This window comes from Hemiscyllium ocellatum, chromosome 30 (genome assembly GCF_020745735.1).
Source record: "Hemiscyllium ocellatum isolate sHemOce1 chromosome 30, sHemOce1.pat.X.cur, whole genome shotgun sequence".
Classification (NCBI taxonomy): Eukaryota; Metazoa; Chordata; class Chondrichthyes; order Orectolobiformes; family Hemiscylliidae; genus Hemiscyllium; species Hemiscyllium ocellatum.
The window spans coordinates 44,469,164-44,486,925 of NC_083430.1; the positions used below are offsets into that span (position 1 = coordinate 44,469,164).

The 17,762-nt window shown below is 40.9% G+C and overlaps 1 protein-coding gene across 3 annotated transcripts in view; it reads left to right on the top strand.

Annotated features, from left to right (window-relative positions):
- Positions 1-10,431, top strand: part of LOC132830110 (eyes absent homolog 3-like) — a 74,617-nt gene extending 64,186 nt beyond the window's left edge. For all 3 annotated transcript variants that reach the window (XM_060847595.1, XM_060847597.1, XM_060847596.1), the window contains exons 18-19: positions 4,538-4,638; positions 8,316-10,431. In XM_060847595.1, coding sequence (XP_060703578.1) covers positions 4,538-4,638; positions 8,316-8,396 — 182 coding nt within the window. In that variant the 3' untranslated portion in view covers positions 8,397-10,431. The remainder of the gene's footprint in view (positions 1-4,537; positions 4,639-8,315) is intronic.
- Positions 10,432-17,762: the final 7,331 nt, after the last annotated feature.

The window sequence follows — 17,762 nt, forward strand, 5'->3', positions numbered from 1 at the left end:
AGCATTACTTAAAGGGATTATTGTTGTGGGGAAAATCACCAACTTCTGAGTCAGAGCCAGGGTTCAATGACAGAGCTTATTCTACAAGGAAATACTGGAGCTCCGGGGAGAGACGGACACCAACTACTCAATGATCAGCTGTGATTCTTCTCTCAACCCGGAGCAAATGAAGATATTTTTATATGTTTTGTAATAATAGGCCAGTGATGAGGTTATTGTCTTTGTGATAAGATTTGTTTATGGTAAATATTGCAGAATCGTTAATAGTTTTGGTGCAGTCATTGTCAGTTTCAGCGTGGTCATTGTCTGTTTCAGCACAGACATTGTCAGTTTCAATATCTGTGTGGAAGTCTGTTGCTGTAAGAATGGCGCTAATCACTCTTCCTGAGAAGGACAATTACTGCAGCCCTGGCCATTATCACTCTGTATTGAGTCCGTATCAAACTGTTAGTATTTCTATCAAAGGTGTTGGCTGGACCCAGACACGTCGGCAGGCAGTATACACTACTCGTGTATTCTCTCCCCCATCCGCTTTAAACTAATCAACTCAGTTGAGAGAGCATTGTGCTGGCATTCTGGTGGCCCCAGGCAGTGTCAGTATTTGCTCTGTTGTCTGTCTCTCCATATTGTGGTCCGGCGGCTATGTGTCAAGTGGTCAACTGATGGCTCAGCGGCCATCTTGTGTGTCAGTGTGCCTAGTGTCACCCTGCCCCGTGCCATCTCCCACTTCATTACAGTGGATAAGAAATGGCAAGCATTTAAAGAGCACATGGAGGAATTGGAACAATTCTTCATTCCTTTGTGGCAAAAAAATAATATAGCCATGATTGGGCTATCTTGTCCATCTAGGATTATTATGGATAATATTACATCTAAGAAAGTGGCATACAAATTGGCCCATAAAAGCATAGACTTGAGGATTGGGAGCAGTTTGGATTTCAGCAAAGGAGAACAAAGGGATTGATTAGGAGGGGGAGAAATACATATGAAGGTAAACTTATGGTGAACATACAAACTGATTTGTAAAATATTTTATAAATGAAGGCAAAAATAAAGATTACTGATGACAAAAATAGACCGTCAGTCAGAAACAAGAATGTAAATATTGTTTTGCCTGCATTTCAATAAAATCACTTATAATGGGGGACAAAAAGATAGCAGATGAATTACATGCCTATTTTGGTTCTGTTTTAACAAAGTAGGGCACAAATAATGCCTAAAAAATTGAGGGGCATGGATAGGATAAATAGACAAAGTCTTTTCTCTGAGGTCGGGGAGTCCAGAACTAGAGGGCATAGGTTTAGGGTGAGAGGGGAAAGATATAAAAGAGACCCAAGGGGCAACGTTTTCACGCAGAGGGTGGTACGTGTATGGAATGAGCTGCCAAAGGAAGTGGTGGAGGCTGATATAATTGCAATATTGAAGAAGCATTTGGATGGGTATATGAATAGGAAGGGTTTGGAGGGATATGGGCCGGGCGCTGGCAGTTGGGACTAGATTGGGTTGGGATATCTGGTCAGCATGGACGGGTTGGACCGAGTCTGTGACTCTAAATGTTGGTAACACAGGAGTCATCTCTATGACTCTAAATGTTGGTAACACAGGAGGTCTGGTAAGAGAGAGGAACTGAATAATATTGTTAATAGAAAAAAGGTGCTGGGGAAAATTAGGAATAAAGCCCAATAATCTATATCTGTCATAATCTTTCAAAATTCTATATATTTTGAAACAGTTCCTTTGGATTGATGGCTATTTAATGCAGTCCCACTATTTAAAGGAAGCAGAAAAGAGAATTTGTAGATCTATTAGCCTGGCAACTATAATGGGGAAAATGCTGGAATCTATTAAAGTAGCAGAGAACTTGGAATAATAGTGATAGGATCGTACAGAGTTGCCATGGATTTATGAAAGGGAAATCATGCTTGACAAACTGACTGGAATTTTGAGGATGTAGCTGGTGGAGTTTATAAAAGAGTGGATATCATTTACTTAGACTTTCCAGAAAGCTTTCAGTAAGATGTCACGTAAGAGGTTAACATGTAAAATTAAAGTGCTTGGGATTCAGATTAGTGTATTGATATGGGTAGAGAATTGAGTCAAGATTAGACTGGTGCTGGAAATGCACAGCAGGTTGGGCAGCATCCAAGGAGCAGGAAAATCAGCGTTACGGGCAGGAGCCCTTCATTGGGATCCTTTCGTCTATGGATAGAGAATTGGTTGGCGTGCAGGAAGTAAAAATTTGATACAGACAGTCGTCTTCCAAGTGGCAATGATTAGTGGGGTATTCAGCGGTCAGTGCTAGTACCCCAGCTATTTGTGATGTATATTAACAATTTAGATGAAGGAACTAAATGTAAATGTAACGTCTCCGTGTTTGCAGATGTGGAAAAAGTGGGGACAGGGTAATGAGTTGAATGATCAGCCATGATCATATTTGAATGGCAAACAGGCTTGAAGGGCTGAATGGCCTATTCCTGCTTTTTTAAGTGTCTGCATTTGTATCTCCATGTTCACATTTTTAGAATGTGCTGCATGCTGGATTCTAGAAAGTTGTGATTGGGCTGTAATTATGAACAGGTTTTGAATTAAAATGAAGTTTGGTGTCAGTTTTTTTTGTGCAATTTAACCATTGAATAACATCAACAGTATAGAACTCTGTGCAATGGGGACATTAAACAGTTGTTAAAACTAGTTATCATGGTAAATGAAGCAATATTCAGTATTCAATTTGTACTTCATGCTGGCGTTGGCTGGTAGAAATGAATGTATTCTTGTTCTCACCTTGGATCATTGATTTTTCCACCTAGAGTCACAGAGTCATAGAGATGTACGGCACAGAAATAGACCCTTTGGTCTAACTCATCCATGCTGACCAGATATCCCAATCTAATCTAGTCCTATTTGCCAGCACTTGGCTCATAATCTCTCTAAACCCTTCCTATTCATATACCCATCCAGATGCCTTTTAAATGTTGCAATTGCACCAGCCTCCTCCACCTCTTCTGGCAACTTATTCCATACACACACCACCCTCTGTGTGAAAAAGTTGCCTGTTGGGTTCCTCTTATATCTTTCCCCTGTCACCCTAAACTTACATGCTCTAGTTCTGGACTCCCCCACCCCAGGGAAAAGACTTCATTATAAAATCCTCCTGATTTTATAAACCTCCTGAGGTCACCCCTCAGCCTTCGACACTCCAGGGAAAACAGCCCCAGCCTCTCCCTATAGCTCAAATCCTCCAAACCTGGCAACATCCTTGTAAATCTTTTCTGAACCCTTTCAAGTTTCACAACATCCTTCTGATAGGAAGGGGACCAGAATTGCACGCAATATTCCAAATGTGGCCTCACCAACGATGCAACATGATCTCCCAACTCCTATACTCAATGGTCTGACCAATAAAGGAAAGCATACCAAACGCCGCCTTCACTATCTTATCTACCAGCAATTCTCCTTTCAAGGAGCTTTGAACCTGCCCACTTCACAACACTGTTTTCTTAAATATATATGGATTGTATCCAAATATGAATGAGTTTGCCGCATTGAAGAAAAGATGTCTTTTATGCTCGTGTAGTGCATTGTGAGCCTTTATTTACTAGTTGATTTTAAACAATATACAGTCTGCCTGTGTTGAATGTTGACTTCCAGCTGATGTCTTCATTCAATCTATTCTTCTGCTTGCCAGTTTAGACTGACACAGTACAGGTTCCAGCTGCTTAGAACATTTTCTTGAAAGAGCTGCGCAATCACCACCTGAAGGTAGTTTAATATAAAAATCATTTCTCGAGAAGAAGAAACATTGTGTTGTCAAACTATTCGATTTTCAGTGATTAATCTTGGCTGGGGTGGGAAAATGAGGTAGCTGTTTATTTCCAACTGAGTCCCACAGACACACATCCGATTTTGGTGATTCTACTTTTAAAGTGGTTCAGTGGTTAGCACTGCTGCTTCACAGTGCAAGGGACCCCGGGTTCGATTCCAGCCTCGGGCGTGGAGTTTGCACATTCTCTCCGTGTCTTCGTGGGTTTCCTTCCACAGTCCAAATATGTACAGGCTAGGTGGATTGGCCAAGCTAAAAAATTGCCCACAGTGTTCAGGGAGTTTAGATTACGTGCATTCGTCGGAGTAATGGGATAGGGGTTTGGGTCTGGGTGGGTTGCTCTTCAGAGGGTCAGTGTAGACTTGTGGACACCGAAGGTCCTGTTTCTACACTGTAGGGATTCTATTCTATGGATGCACTTTACAGACAAATACTTAATGGTTAATTTCCTCCTTTTCATCAAGTTATCCTGAGGGTGAAGGGGAGATCTTTTAAAACCTTCTGAATAGAGAAAGAGCCTTAATTTAACATCACAACATTTAAGCTACATGAAGTACACTTCACTTTGCTCCCGAGAGTCTTTTCAGCAAAGTTTGTTTTGATGCTAGCCATTATTATCGGGCCTTTAAGGGGACATGGAAAAGTGCATAAAGCCTTAATAAGCACAACTTCCTCTTGTCTAAGCTGCAAAAGTCAATGAATTCTTTGTTCTTTCAGGCAAAGAAAGTTGTTTTGAACGGATTGTGTCCAGATTTGGGAAGAAAGTTACGTATGTAGTCATTGGGGATGGTCGGGATGAGGAATACGCAGCCAAACAGGTAGGCTTAATTTTAAAATGGTTTTCAGTGAATATAAATTGTGCACATTTGGCAAAGGTTTTATACAAAAGTAGCAGACATGATGGGCAACAGCACAATTAAAGTGAAGTATCAAAAATTGCAAAAGGATGCGTAGCTGATCAGGGTTGAGGGTTAGCAAAATATGAGCTATGATAGTTTTAAATTGTCATAATGTATATTTTTTATAGAAAGTGGTATTTCTCTAAGTTTTGATAATTATTGCATAACTAACTTTTTCGCATTGGTTTGAGCCTAACAGATCAATGCAGGGTAAACTGCTTTCTTATACTTGAAACAGGGTCAAATCCAGTTGTCTGGAAAATGCATTTTAAACATCCATTTCTTGAAAATCCTAGTTTCACCTTCCTTCATTTGTTTCGTTTGAAATTTAGCTGAAGTTTGCTGTATAACCTTCCTTGAATCAATCACCCCCTCATTGTTGCGCAATAGGTATGAGCTTAATGCTAACATCGGAGTGTACGTTGCATACCTGAAATGATCACACTAAACTGTCATATTGACCTGTGAAATGGAGTCTGAAACTTGATCAAGCATTTTATCTTTTTTTTTGCTTTGTTTCTTAGTTTTTTCCAGGATTTATTTTTTCCAAAATTAGACCAGTTGTTATTCAAGTTTTCAGCCCAATTTTCTTGTATTGTATTGTTTATTTTCTTATCATTTTCAAACAGATTTTTTAATCTTATCCTTTACATTCTCTGGCTACTTACTTTCATTTGTATAAATTGTTGAGTTCCTGTCTGTTTTCATGCATGTTAACAAGTGTGCTTGAAATTTAAGCTTTATAAAAAAGGTTCTCTTCCCTGAGATACATTAGCAAAGATGCATTTCTTAAACAAGATGGTAGTTTGCTGAATTTCTTAGAATATATTTTTATTAGAATACATCAATCGATGAAAAAGGACACACTTCCATTCATATTGATGACCTCTCTGTCAACAGCGCTTGAAACCTCTTTAGTGTTCCAGGTACACACGTAGCCAGAAGCCATAAACAACACAAAGAATGGTAAAACAAAAACTAGTGTCGAAGTCTCATGTTTCTTGGAGAAAGTTGTTCTAGTTCAAAGAGTAAAAGAACATATCTTTCCAAATCTATTACTAGGTGATCTTTGTTTACGTTTCCTTTCAATGTTTCAACTTGCATTGCAAACGTAGGCTGGATTTTCCAAGGAGTTGCATTTATTCTAATTTTTTTTAAGTTAGAAAAGAACTTCAAATTTCTGACAGATTCTGACCACCAGAGCTCTTTCAGAAATGCAGAACAGAACCTTACGCCTTACAGTTCTGGCAGTACTGGATAGCTAGTGGAAGGCAAGCCACCCCCTTTTTCACTTGCCTTATTCTTTGATTTGTGTCCGTCATCAAAGACAGCCACTTTGACAGCTTCTGTGAGAGAATAATTATGTAAGTATAACATTAGGGCACCAGATGGCAAGGTGGGAAGGAGGCCAGCTAAATGAGTCTATGTTGTGGGTGGGGGATTGGGGGTGGAAGATATCGAGTCCAATGGAAACTGATGTTGGATCCAGTGGTAGGGGAGGTGGGAGGTGGGGGGGGGTAGGTGTTGATTCCAGGTATTGGAAGTGGTGTGGGTGTCTGGTCCAGGATGGGGCATGGTTGGGAAGATTTCCTGATGAAGGGCTTATGCTCGAAACGTCGAATTCTCTATTCCTGAGATGCTGCTTGGCCTGCTGTGCTTTGACCAGCAACACATTTTCAGCTCTGATCTCCAGCATCTGCAGACCTCATTTTTTACTGGTGGAGGGTTGTCCGGTCCCCATGGTGTGGGGGCTGGAAACTGAGGGTGTTGTTGGTTCACGAGCTAGGCGTGTAAGGGAGGTATGGATGTGGAATTGTATGGTAAGTTTAATAGTTTCTCAGCAGTTACACTGTTTTTAACAACATTTCCCGAGGAGCTATTAGATGCAGCAGAACCCTCTGAATTCTCTGGCTTAGATACTTTCTGAAGGTTCCCAGCATGGCAGAGTTGCCTATGAGGATCTTCAATTTCCCAGGCAGTTCCCAGTGTGCAATTCCAAATTAAGCTGCAGGAATGACTCTGATCATCAGAAAATCCAAGCCGATATCTCTGGTCATAATCTAGTCCTTCAGAAGAAGCACATTGGAATGAAATTATTGCCAAGTTAAACACAGTGGACTTTGTTGTAATGTAATTATGCACTTTTCTGTGTTGTTGAAAATAGCTTGATCTCACAGATGTTATATTGTATACATCTATAGATATTTTGCCTTGAGTTTGTAGATGACACCAAAATTGGAGGTATAGTTGATGGCAAATAAGGTTACCCCAGAATACAATGGGATCTTGATCAGATGGGCCAGTGGGCAGAGGAGTGGCAGATAAATGTGAGGTGCTGCATTTTGGAAAGGCAAGTCAGGGCAGGACATATACACTTAATGGTAAGGACCTGTGGAGTGTTGCTGAACATAGATACCTTGGAGTACAGGTTCATAGCTCCTTGAAAATGGGGTTGCAGGTAGATAGTAAAGGTGTTTGGAATGCTTGTCTTTGCTGGTCAGTGCATTGAGTATAGGAGTGTTAGGACGTATAGGACGGTCGTGTTACGGCTGTAACAAGACATTGGTTAGGCCTTTATTGGAAGATTGTGTTCAGTTCTGGTCTCCCAGCTTTAGTTGTTAAACTTATTGTGAAAGTTGAAAGGGTTCAGAAAAGATTTACAAGGACGCTGCAGGATTGGAGGGTTTGAGCTCTGTGACTCTGAATGGATTGCAAAAAAATATCCTATTGATGACTAAGTAGCTGAGTAGGTATCTGTTTCTGTGGAGATATATTCAAAATCTTCTCCTTATTGCATTTTATGCACCTAAAAATCTGCTATACAGTTTTTTTCTTTTGCGTCTGGTATTTTTGCTGGTCATGACTATTGAAAACTGTTTCCGTGATCATTAACGATCACTCGATCCTTGGACTCCCCCCTGCCCCACACACACATGGTGGATATCCATGTTACAACTCTCACGCATCCATTGATAAAGGACTCTTGAATTAATTCATCTGGACTATCAATAAAGAATAAGAATTTCATTTTGACAAAGTTTGTACAGTGTCCTCTAATTTATTATGAAATGTGTCTGCAGCTAACCCTTGTGTATCTCACTTTGACAAATCTGTGACCTCATGAGTAATATTACCGTTTAAAATGTCCTTCTTTAGTACATGTAACCCTCTGTCTGAAGACTGACTGACTCTCTGAGTATCTGAGCTTTGCAATCCTAAATTAGGTTGAAACAAAAACAGAAATTGCTGGAGAAATTCATTCGGTCTGGCAGTGTTCCAAACATGGATCGCTGGGCTCAACGTTAACTCTGTTTCTCTTTCCACAAATGCTGCCAGACCTACTGGATTTCTGCAATTTGTTTTTGTTACACATTTCCAGCATCTGTAGTTCTTTGTTTTATTACACAGGTTGAATTTCCAGTTTTACATAATGTGTTTTGCCAATTTTCACATGTAATTTTGTTCTGCACTTTAATCCATTCTCAGAGTGGACTTTTTTCTATTTGTAATATTTGATCTAAAAAATTTTCTAAAATTGTTTGAGCTAGGATTTACCTGTTGCACATACTTAATTAAATGCATACTCTTAATTCCAGCACAACATGCCATTTTGGAGAATATTGGATAATGGTGATCTGATGTCGTTGTATCAAGCTCTGGAATTGGACTATCTGTGAGCAACTGGAAAGGAACGAGCTAAGCTATTACAATAGATGCCTTACATACTGTTTGAGATTGGACCACTAGTTTTATTCATTGTAATTCTTGTTTAACCATGGCCAAACCAGTTAGGACTGTGGGTAGTCGAACTACGTGAGCAATCTGCTTGTTTAATGTCAGGTATTAATTTAAAAGCAAATATGTACAAATATACACATCTGCAGGAACACTAGGAAGTTAAACTACTGCCCTTTTGTGTAAAAGAGAAATTATATCTGAAATCTCTGGCATTAATATTGAGGCTTTATGTAAAACATTTTTTGGAAACTCCGCTGTATAAATGTTCCTGAATATACATATGTCAGCATTGCCTACACCATCAACCCTAGTCCAGCAGTGTGTTACACTGGGAGGTTCAGCTGAAAAACACATTGGTACTTGATAAGAAGTATAAATAGAAGTTTTATCTTTTTGTTTCAAATGGACCATGATTTCAGTTGGGGGTCTTTTTAATTGTAATTTTCTATCGTTTGTTTTTAATAAACACCCTTGGTTGAAGATAATTCTGAATGTTTTCATGGTGATGGAGGGCCATTCAGTACCAGAAGGAGCCTCGTCAAACACAGTCATGATCCTTTCCAGTTTAACACCACTTGATGGTCAGAGAGGAAGACAATGTGCTGATCTCAGTATTGCGTTATCTCCTTCTCTTACTCTGTCCCTCAGAAATTAAGTCAGTTCTTTCTAATTTTTCTTGCATCAGCAACAGAATCACTATATTAGTGATTTTCTGTTGTTACCAACTCCACTTAATTGTTTTTTCAGGAATATTTTTACAATATTTAGAAGTGGACTTTGCTATTACTCTTTTTATAGCCAAACACCCTGTAGAAAATATCTGGTTTGAGTAATTTGGATATTTAAGATGCTGATAATAATGTGTATTAGTTCATCTCTGAATGAATAAAGAGACAAAGAAAAACTATAGTTGGCTGTGCCTACTACTCTCATGACACGTTTACAAATTATTTATTCCAAACTGTAGAATGCAATTGAAGTTTTTGAAAATGAATTGTCTATCTGTCCAATTCAATGTGTGTTCTGTGCATTTCACATTTCAAAGTAACTGCAACACAAGTTGAGGATAAATCAGGTCATGTTAAATACCACAAATATTACGTGTGAAGTTGCAATGCTGCCCTTTTTCAGGAAGAGAATTGCATATCTTGGGACTACTCCTGAGATGAGTGATCCATATTCTGCAGCCTAAGTTCAATGCATGCAGTGGGACCAAACCAGAACCTTTATGGATAATTGTAGTAAAACTGTAAGATTCATATATGTGTATTTTAATATGATTTACTGAAAGTTTGGGTTTTTTGAATTAAAGATATGTTTACCCCTGTGTGTTTGGAGTTAACCATTAGCTTTTAAAACTACAATGGCCATAAATCCAAATTTCCTAGGAACTACCCAAAGGGTTTAGGGGGAAAACTTTCCAGACTGACTTACATGTTTACTGTGTGCTGGGACGTTGTTTGAAAGAAGATCATGTTCCAAAGTGCTGAGAAATGTTTGATGGAGAAACATCTGTGAAGTAGCATTCCTTAAAAGGAGTTTAAAGCATTGAAATTTTTTTTATGACAAGTTATCATTAATCCCAGACCACAATGTTGCTATACAGTCAGTGGAAATTAAATGAGGTAAAGCTTTTGTAGTTAAAAAGAGAAGGAATTAAGGCTGCAACAGTGATAGCTTTTCTCCAGTCCTATACTAAGTCAGGAGCTTCATAATAATTGAGACCTATTTAGAATTCCATCAGTTAAGATTTTAATTGCTTCAAGTCCATTAGAGTATTTAAAAAAAACTCTTCTCCTTGGAAATGAGCTGGAATGGGTCTTTGCACTAGATAGAGCACTAGACGTTCTTAGAACTGCAAAATGCGATGTAGAAAGGTATCTTGATTTACAAGGCTATTGTTTCTGTTCAATTTATAGAGTGCTTGAGTTATTTCTACTGTGTTTAAACAAAAACTTTGAATCACTGTTAAATGGGAATAGTGTTATTATTTCTTGTTTATGTTTGTTTCAGTTAATAAACTTTTGTTTTATTACTAGAACAAAGACTGCAACAGTGCATGCTTATATTTTAGTAAAAGGTTGTTTTGGTGACAAAACAAAATTATGATCTATCCAGTCAGGTTACTTTTGGGGATCTGACTTTTCTGTTACTAACATCAACTAGGTTTCCCCATAATGACTGGAGCTATTAGTTCATCGTTACTCGGGTATCATTGTCTAGGATATTTGGTTTAGGAACTGTGAAGTGGTTTGAGATGTAAAGCAGTTATATTATAAGCAAGTTTATTACATGATATTTGAAGGTAGCTCTGAAGATTGCTAAGAGTTTTTTTTAATGTGAAAGTGATGGTGTTGGACTGGGGTGGACAAAGTTAAAAATCACACAACACCAAGTTATAGTCCAACAGGTTTATTCGCAATCACTAGCTTTCAGAGCGCTACTCCTTCAAATAGCCATGGAGCAGGATCATAAGACACAGAATGTTAGCAAAAGATCATGGTGTCAAGCAACTAAAGCGATATATTGAACAAACGTAGATTGCTATTAAACATTTAATCTTTTTGAATGGGTTGCAGGTTTCAGTTCATTAATACTTATATCCCAGAACTACTTTTAAGTCACATTCTTTAGAAAATGTAATAAAAATAAGTGACACATCAACACAGACAATGCATTAAAATGTGTGAGGTTAGAGTCTGTCTGTATCCCAGGCTTGAGTCCGACTGGTTCTATTTCCAGAGTAGGAATTTATGAAATGTTACATGGGTTGAACGCCTGTATGCTTTTTGAGCCAAATACAATGTGTCTGCAAATGCAAATTCACCCCATAGACATTGGGTGAGAGTGTGTGTGAGATAGTATAAACCTGTCAAAGGGTGTGTGTGTGTGTGTGTGTATGTGTGTGACAGACAGTGTAGTGTAATGGGATCACCTGTAGTGTGACATGAACCCAAGATTGAGGCCAGAGTTTTCTTGGCAGTGTAAGATGTAGGTTATTTTGAATCTTTGACTAAGATTAAGATGAGGGATTTAGTAGATAAATGAAAGGTTGAAGTAACAGCAGAATATCACAAGGATTAAATACTTCAACTTGTCATGACTCATTAGGGCAGTGCACTGGAAATCAAGCCTTGCAATTTTTTCGCAGTTGTCATAAAAGTTGAAGATTTTAAAATTTACAAGTTCTCTCATTTACCTGATTTTCAGATCCAGGTTGCCAGAAAATGCAAACCAGGATTCTGTATTTAATAAAACTCATTATTTATTACAACAAGTAAACAGTTATAAACTGTTAGCATACAATAGCACAAATTAAAACTTTAATCCTACTAAAAACTCCTGACCCACATGGACAAATAAATGGTGAAATGTGGATTATGGGTAGACTGAAACTGGGAGGCAGTTCAGTGGCTTCTGCTCATGGGTTAGTCATAGAAATGTACAGCATGGAAACAGACTCTTCAGTCCAACCTGTCCATGCCGACTAGATATCCCAAATCAATCTAGTCCCACCTGCCAGCACCCGGCCCATATCCCTCCAAACCCTTCCTATTCATATACCCATTCAAATGCCTCTTAAATGTTGCAATTTACCAAACTCCACCACTTCCTCTGGCAGCTCATTCCATACACGTACCACCCTCTGTGTGAAAACGTTGCCCCATAGGTCTCTTTTACATCTTTCTCCTCTAACCCTAAACGTATGCCCACTAGTTCTGGACTCCCCCACCCCAGGAAAAAGGCTTTGCCTATTTACCCTATCCGTGCCCCTCACAATTTTGTAAACCTCTATAAGGTCACCCCTCAGCCTCCGATGCTCCAGGGAAAACAGCCCCAGCCTGTTCAGCTTCTCCCTATAGCTCAAATCCTCCAACCCTGGCAACATCCTTGTAAATCTTTCAAAATCTTTCAAAGAACTTTCAAGTTTCACCACGTCTTTCCGATAGGAAGGAGACCAGAATTGCACATAGTTTTCCAACAATGGCCTAACCAATGTCCTGTACAGCCACAACATGACCTCCCAACTCCTGTACTCCATACTCTGACCAATAAAGGAAAGCATACCAAACGCCGCCTTCACTATCATAACCACTTATGACTTTACTCCAAGGTCTCTCTTCAGCAACACTCCCTAGGACCTTACCATTAAGTGTATAGGTCCAGCTTTCCCAAAATGCAGCACCTCGCATTTATCAGAATTCAACTCCATCTGCCACTTCTCAGCCCATTGGCCCATCTGGTCAAAATCCTGTTGTAATCTGAGGTAACCCTCTTTGCTGTCCACTACACCTCCAATTTTGGTGTCATCTGCAAACTTACTAACTGTACCTCTTATGTTAACATCCAAATCAATTATGTAAGTGGCAAAAAGTAGAGGACCCAGCACCGATCCTTGTGGCACTCCACTGATCACAGGCCTCCAGTCTGAAAAACAACCTTCCACCACCACCACCCTCTGTCTTCTACCTTTGAGTCAGTTCTGTATCCAAATGGCTAGTTCTCCCTGTATTGCATGAGATCTAACCTTGCTAATCAGTATCCCATGGGGAACCTTGTCAAACGCCTTACTGAAGTCCATATAGATCACATCTACCGTTCTGCCCTCATCAATCTTTGTTACTTCCTCAAAAAACTCAATCAAGTTTGTGAGACATGATTTCCCACGCACAAAACCATGTTGACTATACCTCATCAGTCCTTGCCTTTCCAAAAACCTATACATCCAGTCCCTCAGGATTCCCTCCAACAACTTGCCCACCACCGACATCAGGCTCACTGATCTATAGTTTCCTGGCTTCTCCTTACCACCTTTACACAGTGGAACCACATTAGCCAACCTCCAGTCTTCTGGCACCTCACCTGTGACTATCGATGATACAAATATCTCACTAAGAAGCCCAGCAATCACTTCTCTAGCTTCCCACAGAGTTCTCGGGTACACCTGATCAGGTCCTGGGGATTTATCCACTTTTATGTGTTTCAAGACATCCAGCACTTCCTCCTCTGTAGTATGGACATTTTTCAAGATGTAATCCCTACAATCTACATCTGGTATATCCTTTTCCACAGTAAATACTGATGCAAAATACTCATTTAGTATCTTCCCCCATTTTCTGCGGCTCCACACAAAGGCCGCCTTGCTGATGTTTGAGGGGCCCTAATCTCTAGGAGAAAATGAGGTCTGCAGATGCTGGAGATCAGAGCTGAAAATGTGTTGCTGGAAAAGCGCAGCAGGTCTGGCAGCATCCAAGGAGCAGGAGAATCGACGTTTCAGGCATGAGCCCTTCTTCAGGGGCCCTATTCTCTCCCTAGTTACCCTTTTGGCCTTTATGTATTTGTAAAAACTCTTTAGATTCTCCTTAATTCTATTTGCTGAAGCTATCTCATATCCCCTTTTTGCCCTCCTGATTTCCCTCTTATTATACTCCTAATGCTTTCATACTCTGCTAAGGATTCATTCGATCTATCCTGTCTATACCTTACATATGTTTCCTTCTTTTTCTTAACCAAACCCTCAATTTCTTTAGTCATCCAGCATTCCCTATATCTACCAGCCTTTCCTTTCACCCTGACAGGAATATACTTTCTCTGGATTCTCGTTATCTTGTTTCTGAAGGCTTCCCATTTTCCAGCCGTCCCTTTACCTGCAAACATCTGCTCCCAATCAGCTTTCGAAAGTTCTTGTCTAATACCGTCAAAATTGGCCTTTCTCCAATTTAGAACTTCAACTTTTAGATCTGGTCTATCGTTTTCCACCATTATTTTAAATCTAATAGAATTATAATCGCTGACCCCCAACGTGCTCCCCCCCACTAACACCTCAGTCACCTGCCCTGCCTTATTTCCCAAGGGTAGGTCAAGTTTTGCACCTTCTCTGGCAGGTACATCCACATACTGAATCAGAAAATTGTCTTGTACACACTTAACAAATTCCTTTCCATCTAAACCTTTAACACTATGGCAGTCCCAGTCTATGTTTGGAAAGTTAAAATCCTCTACCATAAACACCCTATTATTCTTACAGATAGTTGAGATCTCCTTACAAATTTGTTTCTCAATTTTCCTCTGACTATTGGGGGGGGGGGCTCTATAATACAATCCCAATAAGGTTATCATCCCTTTCTTATTTCTCAGTTCCACCCAAATAACTTCCCCGGATGTATTTCCAGGAATATCCTCCCTCAGCACAGCTGTCATGCTGAAATGATTTTAATGCTGGTCAATGTTTTTCAGTTGTCTGACTTCCAGTGCTTTCACCAGTTTGTAGGGGACACCGGGTGACTGATCTACTTATTAAAAGTCTCTGACTTAGGAGCTAAAAGTCACAGCTTACAACAACTGCTGAAGAAAAGAGGAACTGTTTACTTAAACTTTAAAGTGGGTTTTGACCGCAGAGAACAGAGACAGCTTTTGTGTTGGTGGAGATCAAAGCATTTCTGTCTTGTCCTCAGTCCCAAGCTGCTCAGTTATCTGAGAACCAATAACAATGTTGGCAGACACAAGGTTTTTATCATCAATAACAGCAATTTGATTTGGTACCTCCACTCTTCTTACAATGAACCATGTCCATTTCTGGATGTAGGTTTGCTCACTGAGCTGGAAGGTTCATTTTCAGACATTTTGCCCATAGCTGTTAGTGAGTTTTGAGAAGATTTGTAGCACGAGAACTCCTAGAAGCATGGCATCCCAACCGGAACTCTATCAATACACACATTGACTTGGATCCCATTTACCACCGTCTGAGAAAAAGTACAGGAAATGACATCACCATAGGAAATGTCACCACAGGAAATGACATCACCAGCCCAAGGAAACCCAAACATATAAACAGAAAGCAGGCTACACTACTAGTGCTTCATTCGGAAGCTCACTGAAGATATTGCCTAGTACGGTGACAAAATGTCTGAAAATGAGCCTTCCAGCTCAGCAAGCAAACCTACGTCCATAAATGGACATGCTTCATTGTAATAAGAGTGGACATACCAAATCAAATTGCTGGAAGTTAAATGGAAGACCAACTGGAGAAACAGTCTGAGGACTTTGGAAAATGAGATAATAGGTACTAAAATAGTAGAAGGGATAGAAACAGAACATGCTTTCTGAGAATATACAAAGAAGGGAGAAAGAGTACAGCATGGCAGATTTGTGGAACAGTCCACCTGACCAGCACATCTGTAGAGGAGACCAAATAGGGTGCAATGGATGCAGTACATTGGTGGAGATGCAGGTAAATTTCTGATGGATGTGGAAGGATCCTTTGGGGTTGTGGTCCATCTAGTAGTATTTCCATCTGAGTATTATAATGAGATTTTACAAGTGACTCATGAAATTTCAATGGCAGGTAATATGCAGATTAAGAAAACAGGCTAAAATGTTGTCATTTTTATTGATCAGGATTATATAAATTGCCTTGCTTTTTGCCAGACATGCTATGTGTTGTGTCGTGCAGAAATCCAAACTTTCAATTAAACCTGGAGAAAGTGAGGATGGCAGATGCTAGAGATCAGAGTCGAGAGTGTGTTGCTGGGAAAGCACAGCAGGTCAGGCAGCATCCGCAAAGCAGGAGAATCGACATTGCGGGCATAAGCCCTTCATCAGGAATGAGGCTTGTGGCTGGGTGCTGAGAGATAAATGGGAGGGGGGAATATGAGACGTTCCTTTTTCAGGCATTGGGTGGTATCAGTTTGGCAGTGGAGGTGGCCCAGGACCTACATGTCCTTGATGGAGTGAGAGGGGGAGTTGAAATGTTCAGCCACAGGGCGGTGGGGTTGGTGGGTGCGGATGTCCCAGAGATCTTCTCTGAAATTATCTGCAAGATGGTGTCCTGTCTTCCCAATGTAGAGGACACCACACCAGGTGCAACGGATGACAATAGTGGAGGTACAGGTAATTTTTGATGGATGTGGAAGGATCCCGTGGGGCTTTAGACAGAGGTGAGGGGAGTGGTATGAGCACAGGTTTTGCACCTCCTGTGGTGGCAGAGAAAAGTGCCAGGAGTGGAGTGTGGACTGGTGGAGGTGCGTGGACCTGACAAGAGAGTCACGGAGGGAATGGTCTGTCCAGAATGCTGAAAGGGGTGGGGAGGGAAATATATCTTTGGTGGTGGTGTCCGTTTGGAGGTGGCAGAGTTGGTGGAAGATGATGTGATGTATGTGGAGGTTGGTGGGGTGGAAGGTGAGGTCGGGGGGGTCTGTCTTTGTTGTGTATGGAGGAGTGGGGTTCAAGGGCAGTGGTGCATGAAGTGGAGGAGATGCATTGGAGGTCATCGTCATCCACGTGGGAAGGTAAGTTGCCATCTTGGAAGGAGGCCACTTGGTACGTTCTCGGGTTGAATTGGTCATCCTGGAACAGGTGTGGCAGAAATAGAGGAATTGGGAACAAGAGGTACATTTTTACAGAGGTAGGATGGAGGAAGTGTATTCTAGGTAGCTGTGGGAGTTGGCGGACTTGTAGTAGGTGTCGGTGGTTAGTCAGTCGCTGGAGATGGAGCTGGAGAAGGGGAAGGGAGGTGTCCGAGATGGTCCAGGTGAATTTGAGGTTGAGATGGAAGGTGTTGGTAAAGTTTATGAACTGTTCAACCTCCTCGTGGGAGCACAAGGTGGTGCCGGTACAGTCATCAATGTAGCGGAGGAACAGGTTGGGGGTGGTGCCGGTGTAACTGCAGAAGATGGACTGTTCCACATACCCGACAAATAGGAAGGCATAGCTGGGTCCCATGCGGGTGCCCATGGCTACCCCTTTGGTTTGGAGGAAGTGGGAGGATTGGAAGGAGTTGTTGAGGGTGAGGACCAGTTCAGCCTGGCAGATGAGGGTGTCAGTGGAAAGGTACTGGTTGGGACAGTATTAGAGGAAGAAATGGAGGGCTTGGACACCTTCATCATGGCAGATTGATGTGTACAAGGACTGGATATCCACAGTAAAGATGAGGCGTTGGGGGCCAGGGAAGTGAAAATCTTGGAGGAGTGAAGGGCGTGGGTGGTGTCACAAACATAGGTGGGTAGTTCCTGGACTAAGTGGGATAGGATGGTGTCAAGGTAGGAAGAGATGAGTTTGGTAAGTTGACCAGGGCAGTCAGGTTTGTGAATCTTAGGAAGGAGGTCGAATCGGGCAGTGTGGGGTTCACGGACAATGAAGTTGGAGGCTGTGGATGGGAGATCCCTAGTGGTGATGAGGTTGTGGATGGTCTGGAAGATGATGGTTTGGTGATGGGAGGTGAGGTCATGATCAAAGGGGGCAGTAGGAGCAGGTATGTGCGAGTTGGCATCTGGCTTCAGCAGTATAGAGGTCAGTGCACCACGCTA